Source organism: Pantherophis guttatus, chromosome 15, assembly GCF_059756535.1.
Source record: "Pantherophis guttatus breed Tessera chromosome 15, ASM5975653v1, whole genome shotgun sequence".
Classification (NCBI taxonomy): domain Eukaryota; kingdom Metazoa; phylum Chordata; class Lepidosauria; order Squamata; family Colubridae; genus Pantherophis; species Pantherophis guttatus.
The window spans coordinates 18,183,411-18,203,073 of record NC_142077.1 but is presented as its reverse complement, the minus strand read 5'-3'; the positions used below and the strand labels follow the sequence as shown (position 1 = coordinate 18,203,073).

Here is a 19,663-nt window from a genome sequence, read left to right as displayed (position 1 = left end):
GGATCCAGACTTTCCCTTCAATGGGTCCTGGCAGACGCATAAATGTTAAATGGAAAGGAAGGATTCTGCTCCAAAAGAAAACATATTCCGTGAAGTGAACAAAGACGTTGACTTGTCTCCACTTAGAGAGGGAATCCCTGAGGGCTGTTGTGTATCCAGTTGTTGAGAACAGTTGTGATATAACCACACAAATTCCACTCCTGACAAGCATAGGAAGAAAAATCCTCATGAAATTCTCTCCGTTTTCTGTGTCTGAAGCAAAGAGGCCAATCAGGGTCCATCTGAAATGGAGGAGCAGGTGGACAATTGCTGGGTACTGGATCCCTTCTTTGGGATTCATCCGGTGGAAAAAGGGGAATTTCCTTTTATTACCCATAGCCTCTGAAGCAGTTTTAAGACTGATCTGAAAAAGCAATGAAGAATTCTGTGATATTTGGGGTCCGATCAAGTCCAAAATATTAGATTTTAATAAATCCAACCTGGTTCTCCTGAATGTATTAGAATAGTTGTTAATCAGACATAGTTTAAAATATTAAAGACAGAATATTAGCAAGATTGTATCATAATAATGGAAAATAATAATCAAATTAAAAAACAATAAAAATGTAAATCATATTACTGCATCACCCCTACAATTGATCACAATTAGATTAACACGTGCAAATGCCAACTGGAGTATTCTATTCCAATAAAGGGCCTATTATAATTTTCGAGGATTGCTGCATCTTTTTTTGCTTCTATATCCCAGATTCTTTTTGGAGGAATTTTTTTTTCCAAATGATTTTTATTTTAGAACAAAAAAAACAAAAACAAAAATAAAACATTCAAACATCATTCTTTCAAACAAATACAGACAGTACGTCAGTCAGTTAATATCCTTTGTGCCCTAACCACTCTTCTAAGTATCCCTATCTATTCAAAATTTATTCTTATAAGAAATAATCTACTTACATTTATCACTTAAAAAATACAACATTTGCTAGCTTATCACCATTTTTTATTATCTACCCATTGGTAAAATAAATCCCATATCAAATAACATTGTTTTTCCTCCTGTTCTCTTATTTCAAATGTCAATTTACTCATTTCGGCACAGACTAACATTTTCCTAATAATTTCTTCATCTTTAGGTATCGTTTCTTCTTTCCAATGTTTTGCAAATACAATTCTAGCTGCTGTTAACAGATTCACGATTAAATACTGCAATTCTTTGTTGTATATTTCGGGAAGAATCCCTAATAAAAATATCTCAAGTTTAAAGTCAATATGTCTCGAAGTCATTTTTTCCAACCACGTGTGTATCTTAGTCCAATATCTCCTTGCTTCTACGCAGGACCACCACACGTGGTAATACGATCCTGGGGTCTGATGACATTTCCAACATTTCTCTGATTTGTTCTGGAACATTCTGGCTATTCTCGATGGGGATAAGTGCCACCTGTAAAACATCTTATACAAATTTTCCTTATATGCTGTATTGAAGGAATTTTTTTAACTTCTTTCTCCAGTTATACAATAAACAGGCAGACGTCAAAGCCTAATAAGATTTGTCAGTTGAGTAATCCAAGTATGGTCTTTAACTGAAATTTTGTCTGTTCCAACAGCCACAATTTTCAGAGTCAATTTCCATAGATTAAATTTTATGCCAATGCCCATATTTTCTGAATTTAGGCAAAGCAGAAATTGTGTAAATTCCCAAATCAGCTCTGAGGGCAGCAGCTGGAGTCCTTTTACCCAACCCAAGATCCTCCTCAGAGGCTGAGATTGAGTTGGTTCTGCTGGTGGTTTCTCTCTGGAGCCCCAAACATCAGATTGATGTAAGAACATGGGGGAAAACTGGGCCTCAGATACTTTAATCATTGGGGCTGAGGAAGCTGGAGAGCTAAAAGGTTTTCATTTAAGCACCACTTTCACTCCTGCCCTTTCTCTAACTGAGCTCCTTGGATGATGAGGGAGCCAAGATTCAGGCTCAGAGAAAACAACCCCAGGTAAGGAAAGGTGTTACTTGCTCTAATGGCTGACCATCTATGGCTATGATGTCATTTCCCAAAGACCATCACTTTTGAACTTGCTTTATAAATTATCAGATAATTATTAAGACAAAACAATCCAAGTCTATACAATCTAATGTCTAAGTATGATAATATGACATTATCTGTATAAATCAGTGTATTCCAATAGCAATTTAGCAGGCTAAACATGTGTACCTTTAACGGAACTTATAAGGACCAGGAAAGACATGATAACAGTCTTCCAATATTTGAAGGGCTGCCACAGAGAGGAGGGGGTCAAGCTATTTTCCAAAGCACTTGGAGGCTGGACAAGGAATAATGGATGGAAACTGAACAAGGAGAGATTCAACCTGGAAATAAAGAGATAAAGTTGCCTTCAGAAGTTGTGGGAGCTTCATCACTGGAAGCTTTCAAGAAGAGACTGGACCGTCATCTGTCAGAAATGGTGTAGGGTCTGCTTGGACTAGATGACCTACAATGTCCCTTCCAACTCTGTTAATCTGTATCTATCTATACTATTCCAGACAAGTGGCTGTCCAGTCTCTTCTTCAAAGCCTCCAGTGATGGACCACCCACAATTTCTGAAGGGGAGACCTTCCATTCCTCACCATTAGGAAATTTCTCCTTAGTTCTAGGTTGTTTCTCTCTTTGATTAGTTTCCATCCATTGTTTCTTGTCTTGCCTTCTAGTACTTTGGAAAATAGGTGGACCTCCTCTTCTCTGTGGCAGCCCCCCAAATATTGGTACATTGCTATGATGTCACCCCTCGTCCTTTTCACTACACTAGACATACTGAATCCCTGCAACTGTTCCTCATATGTTTTAGTCTCCAGGCCCTTAATCATCTTTTCTGCACTCTTTCCAGAATCTCTACATCTTTTTTATATTATGGAGACTAAAACTGGATGCACTATTCCAAGTGTGGTCTTGCCAAGGCATTAAAAAGCGGTACCAATAATTCATGTGATCTTGATTTCATCCCTCTCTTAATACAACCTAGGACTGAATTAGCTTTTTTAGCTGCTGCTGGCTCATATTTAAGTGATTGTCCACTCGGACTCCAAGATCCCTCTCACGGTTACACTTATTGAGCCAGGTTTCACCTCATCTGTACGTGGACATTTGGTTTTTCTATTCTAAGTATAAAACCTTACTTTTCTCTACATTAAATTTCATTTTGTTAGATAGGCCCAGGGTTCAAGTATATCTAGATCCATCTGGATCTTCATCCATCTGGGTTGTTGGCTATTCCTGCCAGTTTATTTATTTGTTTGTTTGTTTGTTTGTATGTTTGTTTGTTTATTGTTTAGATTTCTATACCGCCCTTCTCCCGAAGGACTCAGGGCAGTGTACAGCCATGTTAAAACAATACAAAAACAAATCAACACTTTAAAAACCAAATTAAGAGAATTATATAAACTTGGTCAGCGATAAAACCCCGATAAAACCAATTTAAAATTTAAATTAAAATAGTTCAAGTAATTTAAAACACCCATTAAGCCATTACACTTTAGTGTTGTCTTCAAATTTGATGATTTCTCCCCTCATCCAAATCATTGATGAAGATGTTGAAGAGTACTGGGCCTAAAATGGAACCTTTTTTATCAGTTAAATAGTTGGTAGAATATCTTCTCCAGGGAATGTATTGCTTGTATTTCAGGCCTTTTATGATTAATCTCAAGATGAACAAATTGGAGAAATATATTGATGTTTTTGCTAATATGGAGAAAAGCAGCTCTTGAATTCAATGGAGAAGACATGATTGCATCTATTGCTCACCCACCACCACCCATCCCTCACTTTACCAGAGGGAGAAAAACACACACAAACCTGTGGGACTTTGTAGGTGCCTCCTAATGTTGACATCTGGATGGAGATGTCCCTCTTAGCTCCATCAAGAAGAGCCAGGAGGTTCTCCTTCCTTCCACAGCTGTAGTTGGGGACATTGGCTTCTCCAGTGGAGAGCATGTCCAGCAAGGCATCTGAAGTGTGGAAAGTGCTCAAATAGTTGTTATGGATTTTGTAGCCAAGTGTGAGATTGTGCAAGAGATGGGAATTTTTGTTGGCCAGTTGAATGTTGAAAATGTATCGTAAGCAATAAGAAAAATCGTAAGAAGTCCTATTGAAAAAAAAAAGTTATTATATTCAACAGCCAAAACAAATACTTTTGTTTTATATAATATATATAATCCTCCAGAAGCCTATTGAGTCTTAAACCAACATTGATCCAAAAGCAATGATCAGTTACACAGTATGGAAATGGGCTGAAGTATGGCAACTACAACTGATTCCACTGCTACTTTAAATAAAAAAAATGTATTCAAGTGATAAATTAAGGATTGAATTGAGGGAGGAAAATAATCTGCAGGCCTTTCAGCTTTTTTTTCAGACCCCTTTTTGAGTCTCTTTCACAAAATCAGACAAAAGAGAGAAGCCATGGAAATCAAAATCATTCCGGAAATTAGACATATTTCCCAATATAGGAAGAAATGAAAAATAAAAAACAGAAAAGAAGGAGAGTGTTAGAATGGAAGGACTGCAATTCCATCACCCTGAATGACTTACGGATCATGGAAAACAAACTGAAGAGAAGGAGCCACGTTGAAAAGCAACTTTGTATGCAATCTTTCCCTTCCACTGATGACTATACTGATTAGATGGTCTCCTGGTCTGTAAAAGCTCTGTGGTTGTTTTCCATCTTGGTTCTCCAAACTCAGCGGGCATTTCATTCTCAGCTTCCCAGAGACTGGATGGGACAAAAGCAGCATCAGAGGCAGAAGCAGGAGGTCCATAATTCATGAGGTGAATCAATGAATCCTTTTCCTGTTTCTAAAGAAGAATTAGAAGAATCAAAAAACTCTCATAAGGTGGAATAAACAGATGCTTTCCTGATTCGAACACAGAGAAACACTCAGCTTCATCTGGAAAGGAGAGAGACGTAGATTCAAGAGCACCGACTCTGCCTGTCCCAAAACTCCATATTTCTCTGCCCAAAGTCTCCCCTGGAGGATTCGGCCAAACAGCAGAGCTGAAACTATTATCACAGTTCTCCCTCTCAGGAGGGATCCCTGGATAATTCAACTAGTTCTTGCAGTCAAAGATTGTTGGGAAATTCTCTGGAGGGAAATGAAAGGGAAATAATCCCCATGTGATTCAAAATAACAGGAGCAGAGATGGAATTAAATCCATCATCTAGAATTGAGAATATTTGGAGCTCCATGCAGGCAATACTTGGCACCTGTGGCTGAAATAACAAATAAATCTGATATTTGTTTGCGTAGTGATGAAAGACAAAACTCCGGGGGCCAGTTAATGCCAGAGCCTGCCACAGATCTGAAATAGCTGCCAGCTGAGTTGGAGCCAAAATTTACTTTATTTTGAAAGCTAATGCTCAAGGGCATCGCAGAAAAGGGCTGATGCAATAGCGCAGCCAGTCTCTAAGAACAAAACCAACTTTAGTGAAAAACTAGTTTTTCGAACTTTGCAGAGTTAAAAAAAAATCAGAGAGAGAGAGAGGGACGTTAGAAAAAAACCAAGTGAAAAGAGATGGAGAAAAAGGCTGCCTCTCAGCCCATGTGGGGAGGGGAGGGAGGGAAGGGGAGTTCAGGACCCTCGTGTTGGAGATGGAAAGCTGATCTACAAAATCCAACTTCCATCTTCAGAGACCTGGAAATGCAGAAGCCCATATCCCATGTTCCCCTGACACCCTTTCCCATGCAGAGGCCAGGCAAGGGGGCTCTTGCAAGGGATGCCAGACAGGACTCTGCCCAGCTGAGTGGGGAGTCCCTCTTGGGAGAAGGAAGCTGGGGAGCCTCATGTTGGGGAAGGAAAGCAGAGCAAAATCTCCCTCCAACTTCCATCTTCTGAGTCCTGGAAATGGGGGAGACCATATCCCATGTTCCACTGCCACTTCTTTCCATATATGAGGCACTAGGGGGAAAGCAAAGCCCAGACCCATAGAGAAGGCCCAGGATGGCCAGGAAGGAGGAGGGGATCTGGGGCAGCTCCCCACCCTCCACCCCCCATTCCTGGTGTTGGAAGGGAAAATCCATCTGGTTCAGTTCCAATCCGGAGAAAGACACTGGAAATAAAATGGAGGCTCCTTGGGGAGAAGGTCCATTGATTGATGAAGCAGAACCACCAGGGTTCTGGACCAGCTGAACAACTAGCTGGACGAAGGTCAGGATTTTGTGCAGGTCCTGAAATGCTGCTGAGGGTGGGGAGGGGAGGGGTTGGGCAATGCCTGAAATGCCCTTAGGAAATTGTGCCATGTAGTGAGCTCTGTGCCTTCTGCTAAATGGTGGTGGGTTAATTCTAAAGACCGAGTCTGCTTTCTGTCTTTAAAAGCCTCTTTCTCCATTTCTCCTTTAGGGAAATATAATATTCTGCCTTTTTAATATTTCCCAAAATATTTCATTCTTCTAGGAGTGGGGGGGGGGCTTCCCACACTGGGAAGAGACGAAACTGGTTTATGGGTTCCAGGGTTGAATGTTGGGGGGATGCAGCCCCCGGGGTTTCTCCAGCTTCCCTTGGGCTCCGTGTCTTTCCAGGAGAGGCTCCTGTGGGGGAGAAGCCATGCAGGGCTGGGTCTCCCAAGGGGGATCCGGGGTTGCCCGGGAGAGAGAGGGAGAGAGAGGGAGAAAAAAAATTGTGTCTGGTTTATTGAGCAACGTGTGAGTTAGCCAATTCTTGGTGCAGGGCTTTAAATCCTTATAGAAGGGAGGAATGTAGACCAGCATTTTTCAAACTTGGAATTTTAAGATGAATGGACTTTTAATTCCCAGAATTTCCTGGCCAGCATGATGAAGTCCCTGCATTGTTGGGTGGGGAATTCTGGGGATTGAAGTCCATTCATCTTAAAGTTTGAAAAACACGGATGCAGGCCAACAACTCTCCACATGTTGCCTCCATTTTGGAAAAGAACAAGCACACCTGAAGAGACCACCAGTGATTGCATAATGCAGAAACTGTGATTTGTTATGGCCATCAGAAGTGCCACAATTAATTGGACTGATTTATAACTCTTAAGACCCTGATCCTGGTTTGGAAGCCGTCCTGGTTGGTTCTTAGAAATCTCTAAGCCAACCTTGAGCAAAGCCTGAGATGCCCTGTGAATTCAGCCCCTTCCTGGCCCTTCAGACTCAGGCAGAGTCACAAAACCTTCCCAGATATTCCAAGTGAGGCTCTCAGGCCCAAAACCTCCCTGGACCAGGAATGGCTGGCAGGACCTTCCAGGAGAGCCTCCTTGGCTCTTTCTCTCTGTGGCTGTAACCACTGAGCCCACCGGCTCCTCCTTGGGGGACAGAACAGCCTCCTCCGAACCTCCATCTTTGGCATCTGCTAACGACATAGCCGTGGCTGAGGATGATGGGTGTTGAAGTCCATGCATTTGGAAGAGGCGGATGGGAATTCACTCCATTTAGGCAGGACAGAGATCCATAAAGAGGACTTGGAAAAAGGCTCTTGAAAGCAGCAGCCTCCATTCTTCCTCCCAACGCCTGGCAGGGGAGAGAGAGAGAGAGAGAAGGGAACCCAGGGAGGGTCACAGCCACATTCTCCCTTCTTCAGTTTTATGGGATTCACATCCAGCCTTTCTGCTCTGGGGAGCAGCCCCAGTATCCTGAGCCATAGCCTCACTGGGAATTCTGGAAACCAGCATCCAAAGCCATCTCTGAGGCTCCAAGTGGGAGGAGGAGAATCAAAGTGACTGGTGGATCCTCTGAAGAGACACGGAGAGATCTCTGGAAGTCTCCATGAAGGTTTCCAGTTTCAAGGTTCCCATTGATTTTCAGGGTGATAATCAGGGCTTATTTTTTTCTTTAAAGGTCCCTGGAATAAAGGATGGAGTGAGGAGGGTTCAGTCTGGGAGAAGAAGGAATGGATGGAGAGAAAGTTCGTCTCTTTCCTCCCCAAACAGCCGGAAAAAAGGACGAGGCCTTTAACTCTCCTGACTCTGTTCTCCTCCTACGTGTCTATTTGGGTGTGTTTGTCCTGAAGCCTCACACAGAGTCATTTTTCTTTCCCTTCTTCATTGACGCTGCTTTGGTTTAATCAGGGTTGGAAGATCAAGCAGGAGGATTATTCCGGCTTCTCGTTTTAAGTGGAAAGTGCAGAAAAGATGAACAGCAGTCCTGTAATTCTTCCATTAGGCACCTGCCCTGGTCTCCCCCCCCCACCCCCCTACCCCCCCTTTGGGGAACCTTCCCGACTCCGAAAATTTCCCCTCAGCGTTTTTCTCCCCTCAAAATGGAGGGAGGGAGAATCGCCTCAGGAAAAAAAGAGGCCACAAAATGGAGGACCCTGCGGGGTCTTTGTCCGCTTTAGCTGTCCTGCTCGCTGCCTGTGGGGGCCAGCTAGGGCTGAAAGGCCAGACTGCAGGCTGCCCCCTACAGGCAGCATGAGGGAAAGCTAAAGCGTGGAAAGAGGACCCCGAGTGCTGGACAGGGGATTCTGGGAGTTGAAGTCCAGAGGCCTTTGCTGAGGTTGAGCCACCTGCCCTGGGAGGCCCTGCACTGGACACTCAGACAGATGACCTCCACTGAAGGGCCCCCAAGGGGGGGAGGCCCAACCCCCCCATCCCCTTTTCCCTGATTTCATGGGGGCAGGAGGGGGATATGGGACACTGGGGGGCAACCAGGGAATGAAGGATTTTTCCCTCTTTTTCACATATGTATATATAATATTTATTTTCCTCCTCCATCAGCAGAGGATCTAAAGCCTCCACCTTCTTCCTTCTGGTTCCATTGCTGGGCAGAGGCCGAGGCAGAGCTGGGGGAGCCGAGGGGAGAGGAAGGGCCAGGCCTCCCTTCCCCCCTCAGAGCTTCCATCCTGGCTTCTCTCCTCAGGGGGACCTGCTGGCCGATCGGCCCAGGAAGCTCTTTGGGGGCCCCGAAGCCTCTGGATCCAGGGGGGGAGGAAGGTGGGAGCCTGGATGGAGACCATGGGAGAGAAGTCGGAGAGGCTCTTCCTCCTGCGAGGCTCCTCTTCAGCCCAGACTCTCCTCCGCCCAGTGTGGGAAAAGGTCCCCCCAGCCTCCCTGAGAGGAAAGCGGCCCCAGCCGCCCCTGCCCCCCTCCCCTGGGCCTCTCCTGGGCCCCCGTCTCTCTCTGGCTCCCTCCCCTCTGGGCCCCTCCAGACTCCAGGGAGACCCGGCAGAGACCCTCCGGGAGGAGAGGAGCCCCTTCCCAGGCCTCCGCCTGGCCTTCCACCCAGAGCCCCCCAGGACCTCCTAGCCAGGCCCTGAGAGGAGAACCTGGGATGGGGACCCTCCTCTCCCTTCAGATTAGACCCCTCCCCAATTCTCCCTTCTGGGCAAAGGGGGACGTCTCTGCCTTCCTCATCCAGAGAAGAGACACAATCCGTCAACAATGGATCCCAATGAACCAGGGACTCGGGTGCCCCAAGAGCAGCTTCAAAGCACTCGGAGGCTTTTTAGGGAAGGGGGCTTCACCCCACAGCCTCAGAGATGGGAACGTCAGAGGGGTCCCACTTTTCAAAATCAGCTCCAATTTATGAAGTTCTGATATGAAAGAAAAGCCCAAACAGGCCCCACTCTTCACCTTAGGCAGAATCCAAGGGGACTGAATCCTTCCTTGGCATTAAGAAGAAAGGCAGCACAAGAGTTAAGGGTCACCAACCTGGAGTGGCACCAAACTCCATACTTCTCTGTGACCTTCTCCTGCAAGTCCCTGGAGACAAGAGACCCGGTTGAAGGACAGCAGAGGTCAATTCCCTTGTTATTGAACTACCTTTCTCCAGCATCACTTTCCTAACACGTCCTGACAGGAAGTACCACAACCACTATGTCAGGTTTCGATGCTATCTCAAAAATAAATGAATTTCCAAACTGCCGATCTTTAAGGAAATTTTCTCTTTATTCGAGCACAGCAATCTGATCCTGACTCTTTTGCAGTCAGTACTGACCTTTGCCCCCCAATGCCTCCCTTTCCGATCCCCAATTCTCTGCTTCTCATTGGCTATCTTCCAAGTCACTTTCCTGATTCCTTCTTCGTCAGATCACAGGAATGTCTCCCCCCCTCCCCATCTCCGAGGAGACCGAATCTTCAAAGGGATTTAGCAGGCAAAAGTTCAGGCTTCTCCTCCCTTTTCTATGTCAGTGCTGGGACGCTGACGCACTACAGGAATTGACCCCAGGAGTGTAGTTGTGGCTTTTCACAAACAAGCTTTTCTCCAGCCTCTCCTCTGCACATGGAGCCCAGAAGAAGCTCAGGATCCCAAGAGGAGAAGTTGCTTCTCCCTGTAATTAATAATGATTATCTGGGCCTTGGAGATCTCCATACCTGTGATAGAGAGAGCAGATTGAAGCTATAAGCAAAGGATCTTGTATCAGAAAAGGATAAATTTGTTCAGTCCAGCTCTGTTGGAACAAGTTTTGGGGCAGGCAGGATCTGTGCTCTTGATTGTACCTTTTTCTCCTTTCCAGGTGAAGCTGAGCGTTTCTCTGTTTATGTCAGGAAAGTCGCTGGCATTTCCATCTTCTGAGAATGCTTTGAATTCTCCCAACTGTTCCTGCTGTGGGTGTTAGAAACAGGAAGAGGATTAATAAAGCTCCATGAATTATGGACCTCCTGCTTCTGCTTCTGATGCTGCTGATGTCCCAGCTGGTCTCTGGGAAGCTTGGAATGAAATGCCCTCTGAGTTTGGAGCACCAGGATGGAAAAAGACCATTGAACTTTTACCGGCCAGGAGACCATCTCATTGGTGCAGTTTTAACTGAAACACTAGGGGTGCCTATAATGTTGCCTTTTCACAGTGCTCCTTCTGTACCTTCTCATCTGTAAGTCATTCATGGTGATGGAGCTGCATCCCCTCCATTTGCAGTTTTAACACTCTCCTTCTTTTCTTCTCATTTTGCTTACTTCTATATTATAGGACTTGTCTAATTTCCTGAATGATTTTGATTTCTATAACTTGCCTCCTTTTTTATTTTATTTTGTTTTATTTTATTTTATTTTATTTTGATCCAGGCTCAAGCTTGACTCAGCCTTCCATCCTTCCGAGGTAGGTAAAATGAGGACCCGGATTGTGGGGGCAATAAGCTACTTTGTATAAAAAAGAATACCGCTTGGGGGCCGAAAGCCCTACTAGGCAGGTATATACAAAAGTATGAAGGCTATTGCTTTATAAGCTGCCCTGAGTCTCCGGAGAAGGGCGACATATAAATCGAACAAAGAAAGAAAGAAAGAAAGAAAGAAAGAAAGAAAGAAAGAAAGAAAGAAAGAAAGAAAGAAAGAAAGAAAGAAAGAAAGAAATCCAAAGATGAAGGCAATGCAGATTATTTTCCTCTCCCCTTTCACTCCTGAATTCATCACTTGAATTCATTTTCTTTAAAGGAGGGACTGAAAGAGTTGTAGTTGCCTCTGCCCAGCCCATTCCCAGATTTCTATAACCGATTATTAGTTTTCGATCAATATTGGCTTAAGACTCAGTAGGCTTGTGGAGTCAAAAAGGAATAAATTCTTTTAATACGTTTGTTGTTACTGTTGATAATTACTTGAACATTTTTTTACAGTGTGATTTCTTATGGTTTTTTATACACCCTATCATTCATTTTCAACATTCAAGAGGTCAACAAGAACTCCCAGCTCCTGCACAATCTCACCCTGGGCTACAATCTCCATGACGACTCTTTGAACACTTTCCGCATTTCAGATGTCTTTCTGGACATGCTCTCCACTGGAGAAGCCAATGTCCCCAACTATGGCTGTGGAAGGAAGGAGAACCTTCTGGCTCTTCTTGATGTAGCTAAGAGGGACATCTCCATCCAGGCATCAACATTATCAGCACGTTACAAAGTCCCACAGGTTTGTGTGTGTGTTTTCTCTCTCTCTGGTAAAGTGAGTGGAGGGGGAGCAATAGATGCAATCATGGAATTCAAGAGTTGCTTTTCTCCATATTAGCAAACATGTCAGTTATGTTTTTTTCTCTTACGTTCTTGTTCAAATTTCTCATACAAAGCCTGAAAAGCAATAAGGTCATTGAAGAGGATTTTCTCCCGGCTCTTCAGCTATTCAAAAAATATCCTATTTGTGGATAAACTATTGGCATGTTGATTTTCACATAAATATAACACCTGCCATATGCAGTTGTACTCAAGCTGGCAATAGTAGCATCTATATATATATTTAAATGGAATAAAAAGGAATCTAGCAATTACAAGCCAGTTAGACTAATAGATATTGTGGCTGAAATATATTGCTTGTTCCTCTTAAGTAAATTTGAGATTGGGTGGAACAAAAGTGAATTCCTTACAGAAGAACAAAAAGGTTTAAGTAAAGTAAAAAGTTGTATAGTAATCAATCCATTAATAATCTAATATTGTCAACAGATTAATTTTGAAGTATCTAATTACACAACATGTCAGTCGGGTAAAACACAGTTTTCTAGCTTTTATAGATGTTAGTGCAGCATTTGACACAAAGAGCAGATCAATATGATGGAGGAAATTGATTGCCTGCAAAGTGTAACTAGCCTGTTGGCCCTGATCCAAGCCCTTGTTTGAGAGGGAGGTTGGGGCTCAATGGAGCCACGAGAAAAAGGATCGATACTTACCAAGGGGTAACACAGAAGAATGAATATTTGAACCCTTGTTTTTCAGTCTGGATATTAATGACTTACCAGGACTAAGGAAGGATTCTCGGGTATATGGCTAAAGTGCTAAAATATTTACTTATTTAGCATATGGCAAAGGTATAATTAGCTAGGAGTCTACAATGTTAGTACATAGTATTTGGTTCGCTGCCAAAGAGTGCGAGTCCATTCAGTTTGTGCCCATGAGCTTCTCCAGGGTTCACCACAGGGGGTGAACCAGCTCCACACCAGAAAGCCGAGAGGTGTCCTGTGGCATCATCTGGGCCTTCTCTCGCCACCGATGGTGCCTCACAGTTGGGTGTCACATCCAAGCAAGTCCAGCATTGTTAGGGGCCTGACATCTGTACCAAACATGCCACATTTCCCACCAAAGTGGTACCTATTTACCTACTAGTCGGGAGTTGCCCGACAGAGAGGCAGGAGCGGGGCTGGGGTTTGTAGGCGAGGGATGGATGGATGGATGGATGGATGGATGGATGGATGGATGGATGGATGGATGGAAAGTGGGCAAGTGCCAAGAACATCAGGGAGATTCCCACCTTTGGTTGTCCCAGCGAACAGCTGATGAGTGGTTGTGTTGCTCTGCCATAGCAGCGCAACACAGCAGCAGCCATGAGATGGCCACGCTTGCTGCCTCCTGCACCTCCAAAATAATAAGAAACACCCCCCCCCCAATAATAAGGCCAAGCCCTTATTTCGGGGTTCAAAAAATATAAGACAGGGTCTTATTTTCGGGGAAACACGGTAGGTGGGCGGAAGCTGAGGCAAGTGAAGGGAGCTCACCCCACCATGCAGTGGTAGAACTCGAACTGCCGGAACAGATCCAGTGCCTTTAAGCCACTGAGGCTCCTACTTGCTAAATACACGTTGGTTTAAACTGATAGTAAAGGACAATTATCCTGTGGGTTAGCGAAGCGGCAGAAAGCGAAGGCAGCCTTATGTGCAAATGTGGCATGAAGGCAGGTACAGAACAGCTTTGCTCCTGCACTCTCCTTCCCTCCTTCTCCTCTTGTGACCCCCTGGCCAGCTGTGGCTGAGCTGGGAGTGTGCGCAGGCACAGGGAGACCCTCCTCTCCTCAAGCGAGCGCCAAAGCTCAGGAAAGGTGGGCACGGGGCGGGCAGTGGCTCACTTAAGGAGGGTCTCCCCATGTGTGAGCATGCTCCCAGCTCAGCCACAGCTGGCCAGGGGGGTCACAAGAGGAGAAGGAGGGGAGGAGAGTGGAGGAGCGAAGCTGCCCTGGACCTGCCTTCATCCCACATTTGCACCTAAGGCAGCCTTCGCTTCCTGCCACTTCGGGATGGAGTCCAAAAAACGAAATGAGAGGGGCGGGGCCAACCAGTGATGGGAGAGGAATGGAAACTCCTCACTTTGAAATGGCAGCACAAATCCCCAAGGTAATTCCTATCTATGTTGGACAAGAGAGAGAGGAACCCATTGCTTTGGCAATTCCCATGACTTCCTAATACGCAACTATGACACATCCACATGAACTTTTCAATGGCCTCAACAGAGTTCAAGTTCCTCCCTCAGGAAAGACGCTCCCACCGCGCACGGCCGAAGAGCTGCCAGGGGTGGGCGATGACATGGCCAGGCGATGACATGAGCATTAGTGCAGGAGAGAAGCCGTGTCCTGTTAAGACCCTCCTTAAGCGAGCGGCTGCCCACCCCGCATGTGCCTTTGCTGCGCTTTGCTCCCGGCCAGGGAGTTATGAGAGGAGAGGGGGAGGAGGAGGATGGTTGCCTGAAGGGAGGTGGGGAGACACACACAGAGAGAAAGAGAGACACAGAGAGAGACACACAGAGTGATACATAGAGATCAGGTGAGAGGGGAAGAGAGGGAGAGGGACAGACACAGGGATACAGAAAGAGAGGGGAGAGGGGGAGAGAGACATAGAGAATGGTTGCGTGGCTGGATGGGACAGGGTGGAAGTGGAAGTGACTGGGTGGGAGTGAGTGACTGAGTTGGCCATGCCCACCCAGGTTTTGTGGCTCCCGGTGTGGTTTTTTTTTCTGTAGGAAACAGGTCCAAGTGGCTCTTTGAGTGTTTAAGGTTGCCGACCCCTGGCGTGGACTCTGGAGAAAAGGTGGCTCCTACTGAGATAATCATTCTGATTATTGATAAATCAAAGTCAAAAGTTTTGGTCTTTGGAAAACAAATGTGGCCAATGCAGCAAGTAACACCTTTCTTTACTCAGTGTCACTTTTCTCTGAGACGGAATCTTGGATCTGCCATCATCAAAGGAGCTCACTTAAAGCAATGGCAGGATTGAATTTAAAATTTAAAGGTGAACCTGGAAAAGAAAATCATAGCTATCCAGCTTTCTCCCCAATTATTAGACGAGTATATAATGCCAAAGTTACCCCCAAGCCCTTCAATTGAACTGAAGTTTGGGGCTTAATATCTACCTCTACTGAACAAGCCCAATCACAGCACCTGAGGAGTATTTTGGGGGTGGATAAAAGGACTTCAGGTGCTGATTCAGAGCTGAGTTGGGAATTTCCACAATTTCCCCTTTCTCTAAAATCAGAGGAAATACAGTCATGTGAAAAGGAAAGTTCACCCTCTTTGGGTTCTTACGATTTTATGTATCAGGACATCGGATAAAAACCACCTGCTCTTTAGCACTTCTTAAAAGGAGGTAAATACAACCTCAGACGAACAACAAAATAGGACATATTACACCATGTGATCATTTCTTTCACAAAAAGAAAGCCAAAACGGAGAAGTTATGTTTGAAAAACTAAATGCACCTTATGATACAATAGCTTGTAGAATCACCTTTAGCAACAACAACTTGAAGTAATCATTTTCTGTGTGACTTTATCAGTCTCTCACAATGTTGAGGGAGGAATTTTGACCCCCTCTTCCTTACAACAGTTCATTGAGGTTTGTAGGGGGTTTATTTCTGCACAGCTCTCTGGAGGCCCCACCACCTCATTTCAATTGGGTTGGGGTCTGGCATTGACTGGGCCATTGCAACGCCTGGATCCTTTCCTTTTTCAGCCACTTGCTGGTCTGCTTGGGATCATCAGCCTTTTGCATGACCCAAAGTCCACCAAGCTTCAGCTGTCAGTCAGATGGTCTCACATTGGACTCTGGGACGTTTTGGTAGACAGAGGAGTCCATGGCCCAGTCAATGATCGCAGGGTGCCCAGGTCCCGTGGCTGCAAAAGAAGCCCAAATCCTCACCCCTCCATCTCCATGCTTGACAGTTGGTGTGTCATGGTGTTGATATGCTGTGTGTGATTTCCACCAAACGTGGCTCCGTGCATTATGGCCAAACTTCTCCACTCTAGTCTCGTCTGTCCAAAGGAGAATGTTTCAGAAGTCTTGTGGTTTGTTCAGATGCAACTTGGGAAACCTCAGATGTGCTGCCATCTTCTTTTTAGAGAGAAGTTTCCTCCTGGCAACCCTCCCAAACAAACCAAACTTCTTCAGTCTTTCTCTGATTCTACTGTCAGGAACTGGAACATTTAACAGGCTCACTGAGGCCTGTAGAGTCTCAGGTGGAACTCTTGGGTCTTCTGCCATGTCTCTGAGCATTGCATGGTCTGAACTTGGGTGAACTTTCTGGAATGGTCCCTCCTGGGAAGATTGGCAGCTGCTTCAAATGTTTTCCCCTTCTGAACAATCTTCTTTGCTATAGAATGATGGACTTTAAATTGCTTGGAAATGGCTGTGTAACCCTTCCCAGATTGATAGGCAGCAACAATGGCTCCTCTCAGATCACTGCTGGAGTCTTTGCCCTTTGGCATTGTGTTAACACAGACCTCAGTGCTGGAAACCAGAAAACTCCTGAAACTTTGGCTTTTATAGAGGCCGTCACACTTGTGATGATTGATTAATCCAGGTCCCTTGATCAGCAGCACCAGGCTGCCTCTCAGCCTCTTCACACCTATGGAAGCAGTCAGGGTGTCCTTAGCCTTTCACACCTGGCTCCTCCATTTCGGCTCTTTCTGTAAAATAAAGGAGGACAGGGTGTTATATCTCCTGTGTTGTTGTTGTTCACCTGAGGTTGCATTTACCTCCTTTTAAGAACTGCTGAAGACCAGATGCTTTTTACTGTGTCCTGATACATGAAACCACAGAACTCACAGAGGGTCTCCTTCCTTTTCCACAGGGCTGAATTTCTTAGTGTACAATTAAACCTCTGGAACCTGACAGAGTCCCCAAGTTCTCAGGGTTAGAAGATGCAGAATTTCAAATAAAGCTCTCTAGGATTATGCAACTGAAATTGCATAATCCATAACTCCTAAATTATATTAGGAGCTTATCTCTTTGTATCACTAGATGAGACAGAAATAAATAATAAATAAAAATAATAATTTAAAAAAATCAAAAGATTGCTTCACAAAGAATCTGGAATATTGAATGTCAACTGCAGAAGAAAGAGAGAGATGAGAGACTTGGACTGCACATTAGACAAACAACCTATTGGGAAACTTGTGTTAAAGCACCACATTTGCTGTTCAGTCAGAATTAAAGACATAATATGGCCCTTTATTGGAACGAAATGCTCACTTGACACCTGCACATCTGGATCTGATTGTCCCAAAGGTGCTTTTTTCAAGAGGCAACTGGACTTTCTGGTTTTTCTTTGAAGACGTTTTGCTTCTCATCCAGAGCTGACAAACCTGGACAACTAAGAATCTCCATAGACATGTGGGTCTGATTGGAATAAGTTGTGATACAGAAATATATTTTTTATTCTTATTCTTTTTTATTTAATTTGTTTCTTGTGCTCCATTTTTATATACAGTGTTGTTAACACTCTGTGCTTAATATTCTGTTTATTGATATGGCAAAATTGCTAATCAACAATAACATATTTAATTTGCTCATCAATACCAAGTTGAATTTATTAAAAAAATAAAGTTTTGGACTATCTGACCCCCAATATAACACAGCTTTCTTCATTGCTTTTTCAGATCAGTCATACAATTGCTTCAGAGGCTCTGAATGATAAAAGCAAATTCCCCTTTTTCCACCAGATGCTTCCCAAAGAAGGGATCCAGTACCCAACAATTGTCCCACTGCTCCTCCATTTCAGATGGACCCTGATTGGCCTCTTTGCTTCAGACACAGAGAAGGGAGAGAATTTCATGAGGATTTTTCCTCCTGTGCTTGTCAGGAATGGAATTTGTGTGGTTATATCACAACTGTTCTCAACAACTGGATACACAGCATCCCTCAGGGATTCCCTCTCTAAGTGGAGACAAGTCAACGTCTTTGTTCACTTCACAGAAAATGTTCCCATTACAGCGAGAATTCTTCCTTTCCATTTAACACTTATGCGTCTCCCAGGACCCATTGAAGGGAAAGTCTGGATCTATACAACTTTGGGAACATTAACATTGAAAAAGAACAGACTTTTCAAATACATCCATAGTATTTGGATCTTTACTTATCTGGGAAAAGAAAGGCCAAGAGATTCTTCCTTTGAACCCCATTTCTTTGTGGAAGAAAAGTTTCATGATCTTTATTTCCGCTGTTCTCTTTCAAAGAATATCTTTTCTGTAAAAGGCCGCAGACGATGCACCGAAATCGCCCCACTGGAGACCCAGGAGAAAAAGAACAGAAGAAAGATCACAAATTATTACCTTTTCTACAGTCTCATTCAGACTCTGGCCCAGGCCTTGAATGCTGCCTATTCCTCCAGATGGAGGAGGGGAAGGAAGGAGGGAGAAAAGATTTTGGGGGCTCCAAGGCTGCAGCCGTGGCAGGTATGGGGGTCCCGATATTGTGGGATGTGAAGAATTGCTTCTAAAATAATGTTTCATTACAGCTTCCACTTCTGCGTAATAAATAAAGAAAATAAGGAGCTAGAATATTAAGGATTTTTTTGAAAAACTAGTTAAAATGGTCTTGTTCTTAGAGTGAACAAAGTGGTTCAGAAAAGTCTAGAAAGAAAAGGGGGGAGGCATTTCTGAGCAAGAGCTTAATGGACACATTTCAAAATATAACCGATTTATGCAAAAGAACAATGGAAAGTTAGTGATGCAGAATCATACCAGGCCATGGAGACAGGGGGTTGCTGGGGAAAATAAGGCCATATTGTTGAACAGGAGCTCCAGATAGGCCGAGAGCTTGCTAGTCCTTCAGCCAATAGAGAAGCAGGACAGGGTTGAGTGACAGGAGGAAGGGCATAAAACCTCTTGCATGCTTTGATCCAGGTCCACCTGGTGGATTTGAATAGAATAGAATTTTTTATTGGCCAAGTGTGATTGGACACACAAGGAATTTGTCTTGGTGCATAGACTCTCAGTGTACATAAAAGGAAAAGATACGTTCATCAAGAATCATAAGGTCGAACACTTAATGACTATAATTATAACCCTATGACCATCATTAAGTGTTCTACCTTATGATTCTTGGTGAACGTATCTTTTCTTTTTATGTACACTGAGAGCATATGCACCAAGACAAATTCCTTGTGTGTCCAATCACACTTGGCCAATAAAAATTCTATTCTATAGGGTACAAATAAGCAATCAAGAAACAATCAATATCAATATAAATCATAAGGATACCAGCAACAAAGTTACAGTCATACAGTCATAAGTGGGAGGAGATGGGTGATAGGAATGATGAGAAGATTAATAGTAGTGCAGACTTAGTAAATTGATAGTGTTGAGGGAATTATTTGTTTAGCAGAGTGATGGCATTGGGGAAAAAACTGTTCTTGTGTCTAGTTGTTCTGGTATGCAGTGCTCTGTAGCATCATTTTGAGGGTAGAAGTTGAAACAATTTATGTCCAGGATGCGAGGGGTCTGTAAATATTTTCCCAGCTCTCTTTTTGACTCCTGCAGTATACAGGTCCTCAATGGAAGGCAGGTTGGTAGCCATTGTTTTTTCTGCAGTTCTATTTTTTTTTTATTTTTTTTTATTTTTAAACAAACATATAAAACCATCTTCAATTACAAAATAGACGAGATAGGAGAATATGGAAAAGTAGCAGGTTTGAAAGTAAATAAAGACAGCAGACTAAAGCACTGCTTTAACATCAGCTGCCTGCAATTACTACAAGTTCAAATCTCAC

At 44.0% G+C, this 19,663-nt stretch overlaps 1 protein-coding gene and 2 long non-coding RNA genes across 3 annotated transcripts in view; 2 read left to right on the top strand and 1 right to left on the bottom strand.

The window, feature by feature from the left end:
* The window catches only part of LOC148112027 (uncharacterized), a 449,893-nt gene that overhangs the window by 120,212 nt on the left and 310,018 nt on the right, over nt 1-19,663 (top strand). The gene's annotated exons all lie outside the window — the stretch shown is intronic.
* LOC132710537 (uncharacterized) lies at nt 3,861-4,972 on the bottom strand. The gene is made up of 2 exons (XR_015729915.1): nt 4,578-4,972; nt 3,861-4,131 (listed from the first exon to the last, which is right to left on the bottom strand). It is a non-coding gene; the product is annotated as an uncharacterized LOC132710537 (long non-coding RNA).
* LOC148112031 (vomeronasal type-2 receptor 26-like) lies at nt 10,153-18,529 on the top strand. Its single transcript, XM_087879219.1, has 3 exons — nt 10,153-10,808; nt 11,544-11,835; nt 17,553-18,529. Exons 1-3 carry the CDS (start codon nt 10,591-10,593, stop codon nt 18,375-18,377), a joined length of 1,335 nt encoding a protein of 444 aa, XP_087735345.1. The 5' UTR covers nt 10,153-10,590; the 3' UTR covers nt 18,378-18,529.

What these genes read in the sequence shown, in the direction of transcription:
- LOC148112031 (XM_087879219.1), top strand. Translation starts at nt 10,591, where the DNA reads ATGGACCTCCTGCTTCTGCTTCTGATGCTGCTGATGTCCCAGCTGGTC. An exon ending in CCTTCTGTACCTTCTCATCT is followed by an intron (nt 10,809 to 11,543) that starts GTAAGTCATTCA and finishes ATTTTTTTACAG; the next exon opens with TGTGATTTCTTATGGTTTTT. An exon ending in CACGTTACAAAGTCCCACAG is followed by an intron (nt 11,836 to 17,552) that starts GTTTGTGTGTGT and finishes TTGCTTTTTCAG; the next exon opens with ATCAGTCATACAATTGCTTC.